The 10,333-nt window shown below is 53.8% G+C and overlaps 1 protein-coding gene and 1 pseudogene across 1 annotated transcript; one reads left to right on the top strand and one right to left on the bottom strand.

Annotated features, from left to right (window-relative positions):
- Nucleotides 1-319: 319 nt before the first annotated feature.
- On the bottom strand, nt 320-1,107 carry LOC138070745 (melanoma-associated antigen 10-like; annotated as a pseudogene).
- A 3,823-nt stretch (nt 1,108-4,930) lies between these two features.
- On the top strand, nt 4,931-5,716 carry LOC138070753 (melanoma-associated antigen 10-like). The gene has a single exon (XM_068961964.1). The coding sequence runs from the start codon at nt 4,931-4,933 to the stop codon at nt 5,714-5,716; it is 786 nt and encodes a 261-aa protein (XP_068818065.1).
- The last annotated feature ends 4,617 nt before the right edge of the window (nt 5,717-10,333 follow it).

The following is a 10,333-nucleotide window of genomic DNA, read 5'->3' as shown; positions in this document are numbered from 1 at the left end:
AAAATGGAAGAGTTTCCAATCTCTTACAAAACAGCAAAACTCTTGTTCTTGAACTGGGTAAGCACAAACACATTGTGATCAACATCATTCACCAAGCTAACACTGACGTTTATTTAGCCTTTTGTGAAAACAATCAAAGCTTGAAAAATTTCTAAGGAAAACAGATGAACCTCCATGTCATCATAGAGAACAGAAGCCCAAAGATGGTATGAACTGGTTCCCCCAACTGGCCCGGGCCCTCACTTCTGAGAAGGCTGACTACTCCCTCTTCACTCACAGAGGGAATGATCAACCTGGCCGCTGCTCTGGCTCAGGTCCCCTATTCCTCCTCCCTTGCAGCCTCTGCAGACAGGAGTGGGAAGGCCCTCAAAGCCCTCTGTTTGACCCTGAGCACAAACGCCATGACTTGCCACTTGCTGGTCTCCACATAGGCCCAGGGACCCCACAGGCACTCATAGCGAGCAGGGTGGCTGTCAGGCACCTGCCGGTACTCCAGGTATCCCTCTTACAGCCACACTTGTGTCAGCAGCTCCCTGGGCTCCCCAAAGACACAGTGCTCACTCCCAACACACGCCGCCCCATCCTGCTGAGTGCTCCCCAGACTGCCTCCTCAGGGGCCAGGGCTTCATTCTGCATGATCAGGCTGAGGACCAGCACCAGGAAGCCGGCCTTGGGCAGGCTCTGCCCACTGCTCAGCATCTCATCACAGGTGAGGCCCAGGGTGGGGACCATGATGTAGATGTGCTCCCTGGGGTTCAAATCCTTCATCTCCATGCCAACGACCACCTGTAGGCACTGTGAGGCTTGAGTGAAGACCACTGGGAAGTGCTCCTGGTTATCCCTGAGGGCCTTCTTCAGCATTTCCGCTTGGGAGGTCAGCTGTTTGGCCAGATACTTGAGGAGAAAGAACTTCATCAGGTTAGCCACCATCTCATTCAGAGCTTCCTGGGGCAAGGCCTCTGCAAGGGCGGAGCAGGAGACTGTGGGGGAGGAAGCTGAGGGGGATGCAGCCTCCCCCGCCTCAGCCCCAAAGAGCTGTGCCTCCACAGGGCCCTGGGCCTTGCCTGGGTCCTGAAGGTCTTCCTCGAGCTTGCTCAGCTCAATCATCTCGACCACAAGCGTGATGCCTGCGATCCAACCACAGAGTGAGGCATGGGAGCAAATGGGGACAGATGAGGACCATGGGCCCAGATGGTGGATAGAGGGGCTGTGAACAGCCTCACCTGAGAACCACAGGCCTGGGCAGCCACAGGCCATTTGCAGGTCTCCTCTTGAAAGGTGCTCTCAGACCTCACAGGGGCATGCCTCTGGAGTGGCCAGTCCCCTGGCTACCTGAAGGAGGAAGTGAGGTGGCTCCCTAGGGTGTGGTCAGCACAGCCCGAGATTTCTGGGACTGACAAGGTAAGGGGATTAGGCCCTTGTGGGGTCCCCTCTGTTCTGGGATGGGGAGCCCTTGGTGTACACTCAGGGCACCCTCCTCACGTTGACTCGCGGCACTGCCTGGACCTCCTCTGCTCTCTGAACTCAGGACCTGGGCCTCAGATGTCTGCCTTTGCCTCCTGGTTCCTGCAGCTCCTGTGAGAGAAATGGAGGGGGCACCTCGGTGGTATCCTGTGGCCCAGCCCTGAGCATTCTCTGACGGTACGAGGGGAGGACTCTGTGAGGTCCCCTCAGTTGTGTGGTGGGAGGTCCCCTCGGGGCTCCCTTGTAGTGCACACCTTTCCCCTGGCACAACCTGGTCCCTCCCCTCTAGGGGCCTGCAGCGAAACTCAGAACAAGACCTGAGACTGAACAGAAACCGCTGAGGGGCCCCACATGTGGCAGCACCTGCCCAGGGTCTCCTGCAGCTTGTAGGCTGGGGAGATGTTCAGTCCTCTGCTCCTCCTCATGTCCTGCCTGGCCTCCCAGCACTGACCACAGGGGCACGGGTCTGCTCAGTCCTCCATTGGGGTTGGGGAGTCCAGCCTCTGCTGACCTGAAGCCTCTCTGCCCTCTGCCTGAAAAACCCCACCTCCTGAGGTCCCTAAGCCAGAGGTCAAGAAACTGCTCACCCCACTCTGGGCCCTCCAAGACCCTCTTGCAAGGGCCAAGATCCCTCCCTGTTGGGGTCTAACCACCTCAGTCCTTCCTTGCATGGAGCCTAGACTCCAGACAAGACCTGGAAGTGTACTGTCTGCCATTTGGAGGTTCTGCTGCTTTCAACAGGTCCCCGGTCTCTCTGACAGGGATGTCAGGCAATGTGGCACAAGGTCGTCCTGCCCGGGGCCTACCAGGGTTCCCTCTGTTCTGAGATCTGGCTACCCTCAGTCCTCCCTCAGGGTCCTCACCTTGACTTCCAGTAGGACCTAGGCTCTGTCCTCTCCCCACCGTAGTCCCTGCTCCTCACACCAGGTCCCCAGTCTCACAGAACTGGATGTCAGGAAATCAGGACAGACCTAGTGTGCACGTCTCACCCCGAGGGCTCCCAGGGCCGATGGCAGGGACAGGGATTTGTGGGGTTCCATCAGTCTTACCTTGGAATCCCTAGAATCTTCACTTGAGGTCCCTTCAGTCTTCCCTCAGGGACCTCACCTTATCTCCAGGTATGACTTCAGATTCTTTCCTCTCCCCTCCCCTATTAACGCCCCAACCCTCATACCAGGACCCCAGTCTTTCTGAGATTTGGATGTCAGTAAGTCCATTCTCCATACTAGGACACCAGTCTGAAAGCTGGATATTAGGAAGTCAGACCCCTGTACCAGGTTCCCCAGTCTCTCTGAGACCCAGATGTCAAGAAATGCAGCATGTGTTCTTCTGCCCTGTGTCCTCCCAGAGCCCACTCTGCTCTGGGGTCCAGGGTCCCCTCAGTCCTCCCTCAGAGTCCTCACCTTGACTCTCAAAAGAACTGAGATCTTTCCCACTGCCCATCTGAGGCCCTGCCCCTTCTAACAGTTGCCTAATGTCTCTGAGACACAGATGCGGAAGTCAGAACAGGCTGCCAAGTGCTCATCCTACCACCAGGGTGGCCCAGGGCTGACAGCAGGGTCAGGGATCTGTGGGGTTCCTTATATCCTCCCTCAGGGACCTCATCTTAATCTCTGGCAGATCTGGGGATGCCCCTTGTGTTGACCCGAGGCGGGACCCTCACATCAAGGCTCAGGGGGCACAGAGGGTGGATGAGCACATGCTGCATTTCCTGACATCTGGGTCTCAGAGAAAGTGGGGACCTGGGAAAGGGGGTGAAGCCTCAGGTGAGCAGAGGGAAGAAGCCCAGCTCCTCCAGGGTTTCAATTTGAGGACCCTGAGGGACGACTGAGGGGACCCTGGACCCCAGTCAGAGGAGACCTCAGAAAAGCCTGTAGCTGCTGTTGGTCCTTGGCAGCCCTGGGATACGATGAGCCCAAAATGCATGGTCGCACTTCCTGACATCCGGGTCTCTGACGGGCGACCTCGCATATGGGGCGGGGCCTCAGGGGGGGCCGATTCCCAGGTCCTGTGGGGTTGAAGACCCTGAGGCCCCTGAAGAGGGACTAGAGGACCCCGGATCCCTAATCAGAGGAGACCTCAGAGAAGCCCGTCTCTGTTGTCAGTCCAGGGCAACCGTGGGGGCAGGATGAGCACTACACGCATGCGCTGACTTCCTGACATCCGGGTCTTCAAGAGACTGGGGTCCTGGTATAAGGGGCGGGGCTTCAGTTGCGGAGAAGCGACAATCCAGGTCCTGCGCGGAGGCAAGGTGAGGTGCCTGAAGGAGGACTGGGGGGACCCTGAGTGAGGACCGACAGAACCCCACAGATCCCCGCCCCTGTAGTTGGCCCTCGGAGACTTTGTGGTGAGAAGAGCACACTCGGCCTGTCTGACTTCCTAACACGCGGGTCATAGAGGAACTGGAGGCCTTGTGAAAGCGGCGAGGTCTCAAAATGGCGGACGGGACAATGACAGGTCCTGCTTGGAGTCTAGGCTCCATGCGAGGAAGGACTGAGGTGGTTAGACCCCATCAGAGAGGGATCTTGATCCTTGCACGAGGGTCTTGGAGGGCCCAGAGTGGGGTGAGCAGGGTGAGCAGTTTCTTGACCTCTGGCTTAGGGACCTCAGGAGGTGAGGTTTTACGGGCGGAGGCTTCAGGTTGACAGAGGCTGGACTGAGCAGATCCCCTCCCCTGTGGTCAGTGCTGGGAGGCCAGTCAGGACGTGAGGAGGAGCTGAGGACCGAGCATCACCCTAGCCTAGGACCCGCGCAAAGCCCTGGGCAGGTGCGGTCGCATGTGGGGTCCCTCAGCGCTTTCTGTTCAGGTTTGTGTCTTGTTCTGAGTTTCCTTGTAATCCTCCAAAGGGGACGGTCCAGACCATGCCGGGGGAAAGGTGAGCACTACAGGGGACCCACCACACAACTGGGTGTACTCACAGAGTCCACCCCCTCCTACCAGCACAGAAGGCCCAGGGCTGTGCCACAGTACAGCCCTTAGCTGTCACCTCCATTTCTCTCACAGGAGCTCCAGGAACCAGGAGGTGAAGCCAGAGGTCTGAAGCCTGTGTTCTGAGTTCAGAGAGCAGAGGAGATCCAGGCAGTATCAGAAGTCAAGGTGAGAGGGTGCCCTGAAGTGAACCAGAGGCTCCGTATCCCACAACAGAGGGGGGCCCCAGAAGGCCCCAATTCCTCCCACTTTGTTGGCCCCAGAAATCTTGGGCTGTGCTGACCGCACCCTGGGGAGCCACCTCACTTCCTCTTTCGGGTAGCCAGGGGACTGGCCTCCCAGGAGGAGCGCTGCTGTGAGGTCTGAGAGCACCCCTCAAGGGGAGACCTGTAAGTGGCCTGTGTCATACCATCCAGGGTGCGTTTCTTAGCCGAGGCCGCTCTCACCTCCTCTCTCCCCGAGGCCCTTGGTCCCCATCTGTACCTCTGCCTCACTTCCGTGTCTTGTTTGACCTCAGGCGTTGTGCTCGCGGTCAAGATGAGTGAACTCAGCAAACCCGAGGAAGACCTTCAGGAGCCAGGAGAGGCCCAGGGCCCTGGAGCGGTGCAGCTCTTGGCGGCTGAGGTGGGGGAGGCCCCATCTGACTTGGCCTCCTACCCCCCAGCATCCTGCTCCACTCCTGTGGCGCCCTTGCCCCGAGAAATTCTGAATGAGATGATGGCTAACCTTATGAAGTTTCTGCTTCTCAAGTATCGAGCCAAGAAGCTGACCTCCCTGGCAGAAATGCTGAATAATGTCTTCAGGGATAACCAGGAGCACTTCCCGGTGGTCTTCAGTCAAGCCTTAGAGTACCTGCAGCTGGTCTTTGGTGTGGAGGTGAAGGAGGTGGATCCCACAGAGCACATCTACGTCATGGTCCCCACCCTGGGCCTCACCTGTGATGAGATGCTGAGCGATGGGCAGGGCCTGCCCAAGGCCGGCCTCCTGGTGCTGGTCCTCAGCGTGATCATGTGTAGTGGAGACCTGGCCCCTGAGGAGGCAGTCTGGGGAGCACTCAGCAGGATGAGGATGTATGTTGGGAGCGAGCACTGTGTCTTTGGGGAGCCCAGGGAGCTGCTGACCCAAGTGTGGGTGGGTGGGGGGTACCTGGAGTACCGGCAGGTGCCTGACAGTGACCCTGCTCGCTACGAGTTCCTGTGGGGTCCCCGGGCCTATGCGGAGACCAGCAAAGAGCAAGTCATGGCATTTGTGCTCAGGGTCAGACAAAGGGCTTTGAGGGCCTTCCCACTCCTGTCTGCAGAGGCTGTGGGGGAGGAGGAATAGGGGGCCTGAGCCAGAGCAGCAGCCAGGTTGATCCTTCCCTCTGTGATTGAAGAGGAAGTAGTCAGCCTTCAGTCAGAAGTGAGGGCCCGGGCCAGTTGGGAGAACCAGTGTGTAGCATCTTTTGGTTCATGTTCTCTATGATGACATGGGGATTCATCTCTGTTTTCTTTAGAAATTTTTCAAAGTTTGATTTCAGAGAAGGCTAAAGAAACATCAGTATCTTAGCTTTGTGAATGATATTGATCCCAGCGTATTTTTGGTTACTCAGTTCAAAAACAAGAGTTTTGCTGTTTTGTAATGAGATTGGGAAGTCTTCCATTTTGTTTTGTGGTCCTGAACAGAATACAATGGAATAGGAATTAGAACTTTTTTGAAAACTTGAACTTATGTAGCAATAGTATTGAAAGGAGAAGAATTAGATAATAAAAGTAATTATAGTGAATTCATGCTTATGTCCTTCTTGTATGTCATTCACAATAACTAAATTATCTGTTTATTGAATTTTCCTTGGTTGTTAAAGAAAGCAGCAGACAATCTGAGACCCTGCTCACTGGCTCATTTATTCCAAAGACTGTACAGATTCTCTGCTCCGTGAAGGGCTGTTAGCAGTGGAGACACTAGGAGAAGCCGGACACCCCACGCTTTCAGCGATGGTCTAGAGCTGCAGTCACATGAGGTCTGCCTTGGGGGTGAGGGGAATCTCTGCAATGGATCGTTGCTGTGAGGTGTCCTTTTGCCCAGAGACATCTCTTTCTAGGACAGGAAGAAGGGGTCCTGGCTCTTGTCCCATAGCTGTTGACCACAGAGATGAAATAGGTGTTTTCCACCCACCATCTGCTAGGAATCCTAGAGAAATGTGAATCTTGCTCTTTTATGTATGGCCCAGTTTTCCCTGTGCTGGCCCTCCTGTCTCTGCCCTGGGAAGCTGATTACCAAGTACATTGAAATAACAGTTTATTTGGTCATGTGGACTTTATTACTTTCAGTTGTGAGCATGGTCTAGATTTCATTTGGATGAAATGAGTGGAGAGAAGCTACAAAAGTGGACAGGACCTGCTGTGTGACTAGAATCTTGGGATCTTTGAGTGAGCTGTGCCCAGCTGGAGACACTGCTCTCCACCCTGAAACACACACAAACACTGAAATTGAATAATATATTCCCCGGGAGGAAAACACAGAACAGCAATTCTGAGTGGTTTTCTATTCCATTTCCAATTAAGCTGCCAGTAAAGGCTGTGCCTGGCAACAAAGGGCAGGAGCGACTTCCGGCCCTAAGGAGGTGGTGGGGTCACTGCAGTGGGGGGTGTAGACGGGTGCAGGGGGCGAGGGGGCAGCTCTGTGCTGAGTGCCAGAGAACAACGGGAACAGGAGATGTGATCGTGCCCACATATGTGGCAGCTGCCAGATAGTCAGTGGACTCTTGGAAAAGGTGGAGAATTTCAAGGCCCATGTGCCCTGCTCAGACTCTCCTCCCCAAAACAAAGGAGATTTTTAACCGGTGCTCTTCGTTGAGCATCTGCTAGGCAGTGTGCAATTGGAGAGATGTCAGGTGTTCAGTCACCTCTTTTTTTCCTCTCTCCCTGCACACATGGGGACACGACCCTGCCAGGCCTCTTCACTTAGGAAGGGTCATGTGATGACCCGGGCCAGTGAATTTTCAGCAGAAGCATTTTTGTCAGGACCATTTGTTTTGAAGGGATATAGGCGCCTGGGGTTTGATCCTCAAGTCAGGACAACACAGAGACATAGACCACTCTGAGTGTGGTTCCTCTCCCAGAGACTAAAGTCGTGCGCCTCTGACCCTTGAGAGAGGCTGCCCCACAGGAAGCTGGCTGCAGGAATCCCACCCACCTCCCCCAGAGACCCACAGCCTGCCCCTGACCCCCTTGAGCTGCACTGTCAGCCCCCTTGGGGCTGTGCTCAGTCTCCATCGGGAGGGCAGCAGCCAGCTGCCAAAGGCCCCTGTTGGGGTTGGGGGCATCCTCCTCATGGGTCCCAGCCCCGAGGCCCCCTACCCCTGCTGCCCACAGTGTCCCATCTCCCCGGAACCTGGCCTTGGGTTTTGTCCTGCCTGCCCCCCCACCCTGCCCCATGCATTGGCAGTGGATTAGGCCTTGGTCCTGATGACCTCGTGTGTGTAACTTTATTTGGAAATCCCAGAGCAGCATCCCCTTCCACGGTGCTTCAGCTGGAGCCAGCAGGACTTGATGCAGCCCCTGGGCGAGTCTCCTGGTGGTGGGTCAGTAGTAATCATTGCCATGGAAGTGCGGGGCACATCTCTAAGATCCTGAGGCGTATCAGACCATTCCCTGTGGAATCCCTGTGGAACATGGTGGAGTAAACTCAGGATCTTGTGAATGTGACTGTGAGTCCTGGCTTTTGAGCCTGAGTGTGAGAGGCAGAGGGGTGTCTGGTCAGCCACCCGCAGAGCCAGCTAGGACTTTGGTGTCCCCAGTCAGGCTCTTCAAGCAGAGGACAAGCTCTAGAAGATGCCTGGGAGGACACTCGCCCAGGCGCCAGAGGCCCCAGACTCCAACGAGGATTCCGAAAGGAGCCAGGCAGGAGCAGAATCTGGGGTCCCAGGGATACAGGCTGCAAAGAGGGTCAACAGCCCCAGAGACATGGAAGCAGCAAGCCCCTGGAGACCTCATCAGACCTGCCCGGGGCTGGCCGGGAGAGGGAGTGGGGAGCAGATGCCTCTGCAGATGAGCTGCCACCCTGGCCTCCAGGAGGACATCTGTGCTGTGGGGCCGAGGCTGGGACCACAGCCTCAGGGGGCACTCCAGGATGTATATGTGACAGCTCTCATAACAGGTACTCCTCATGCACCTTATTGGATATGACTGCTAGGTGTGGATGGGTTCTTGCTCTGGGTACAGAAGAACCTCAGGGCTTTGATTGCTAGGAGGCCCAAACTGCCCCCTACCCCCACCGACTTATCTGGAGGTCATTTCAGGATCCAGCATCTTCTGCAGCAGTCTCTGTGTGGACACACACCACCCTGTTCCCCAGCTAATCTTGCCCAGGGCATCACAGATTGGACAGGCACCTCCCCTGGCTTAAGGAGTCTCAGTGAATGTTCTGTTCCTCTGAGAAGTCCCTGTGTTTCCTTATGGCTTCTCTGGAGGCTCAGTGTTAAAGAATCTGCCTGCAATGTGGGAGATGCAAGTTCGATCCCTGGGTGGGAAGATACTCTCGAGGAGGAAAAGGCATCCCACTCCACTATTCTTACCTGGGAAATCCCATGGACAGAGGAGCTGGGGTAGGGGGGGTGTGCCACAGTCCACGGTGTCACAAAGGGTCAGACACGACTGATTGACTGAGCACTCACATGTACGCACGACTAAAGGTTTGCTCTGGACCCTTGTATCCTTGGCAAGACACTTACCCCTGCCTGGATCTTGACAGACTTCTGTGGCAAATAATACTGGCAGATGTCTTAAAGTGGTTTTTGAGCAAGTACAGGGTTCCAGGTCTACACCTGGCCTCGGTTGGTGGCTTTTGCCATATCCAGGCAAAACATCTATGAGGTTGGATCAGGGCAGCTTTTGTGGGACTTGACAAAAAGTGGATCCAGAAATGTTTCTGTGTGGAAGAGGCCCGGTTAGTATATTATATGGGATTGGAGGTTAAGGGAGAGGAAAAGTCAAAGCTAATTTAGCAAGGGTTGTTTCACACTTAGTTTCTGTGCTTGTGTTTGGTTTCCTTTGTATTTCCTTTTTTAACGTACTCAGCATGTTTTGCCCAAAATTTCCTTGCCTTTTTCATTTTGAAAACAGACTTTATTTTCACCTTTTCCTTTATAACCCGTTTAACCCTTGTAAACCTTTAAGATTTGAAAAAAAAAAAAAACCTGTGAAAATAGAAGAAATCTCTTACGCCCCACACCCAGTCTCCCCTATTCCTAATATCCTATGGTAATATGATACATTTAATACAATTAATGACGAAGTATTGATGCATTATTTGTTATCAACTAAAGCCCATGCTTTACTCAGATTTCTATAGGGTTACCCGTTCCCGGATCCTGGCAAGGAAACTACGCTAACATTTAGTTGTAATGTCTCCTTGGGTTCCCCTTAGCTTTAATATTTCTTTGTTTTGGATGATCTTGGCAGTTTTGAGGAGTACTCAGTAGATGTTTTGTACCATGTCCCTTGACTTGTATTTGTCTGATATTTTACTCATGACTAGTCTGGTATTACAAGTTTGGGGGAGGAATTTTACAGATGTAAAATCCTATTCTCATCACATTGTATCAAGTGTATATATTATTAGCACAATTGATCACTGATGATGCCCTCATTGATCATGTGGCTGAGGTAGTGCTTGTCAGGTGTATGTGATAAAGTGATTGTTTTATGTCCCCTTTCCACCCTGTCCTCTTTGGAAGAAAGTCATGATGTGCAGTCCATGCTTCAGGGGTGGGGAGTTATGCTCCACTTTCTACAAGTGGGAGTGTCTGCATAAACTGGAATTTTTCTGTGTGAAACACTTCTCTATCCTTGTTTGTGTAATTAAGAAATTATTTTTGTTTCTCAGTACGGAATCATGGTATCTTTATTACACTTTGGGTTAAAATCCAATACAACTTTATATATTTTTATTTTCCAATTG

This window comes from Capricornis sumatraensis, chromosome X, assembly GCF_032405125.1.
Source record: "Capricornis sumatraensis isolate serow.1 chromosome X, serow.2, whole genome shotgun sequence".
Taxonomy (NCBI): Eukaryota; Metazoa; Chordata; class Mammalia; order Artiodactyla; family Bovidae; genus Capricornis; species Capricornis sumatraensis.
The sequence above is the reverse complement of the archived record's forward strand: the minus strand, read 5'-3'. Positions and strand labels throughout refer to the sequence as shown.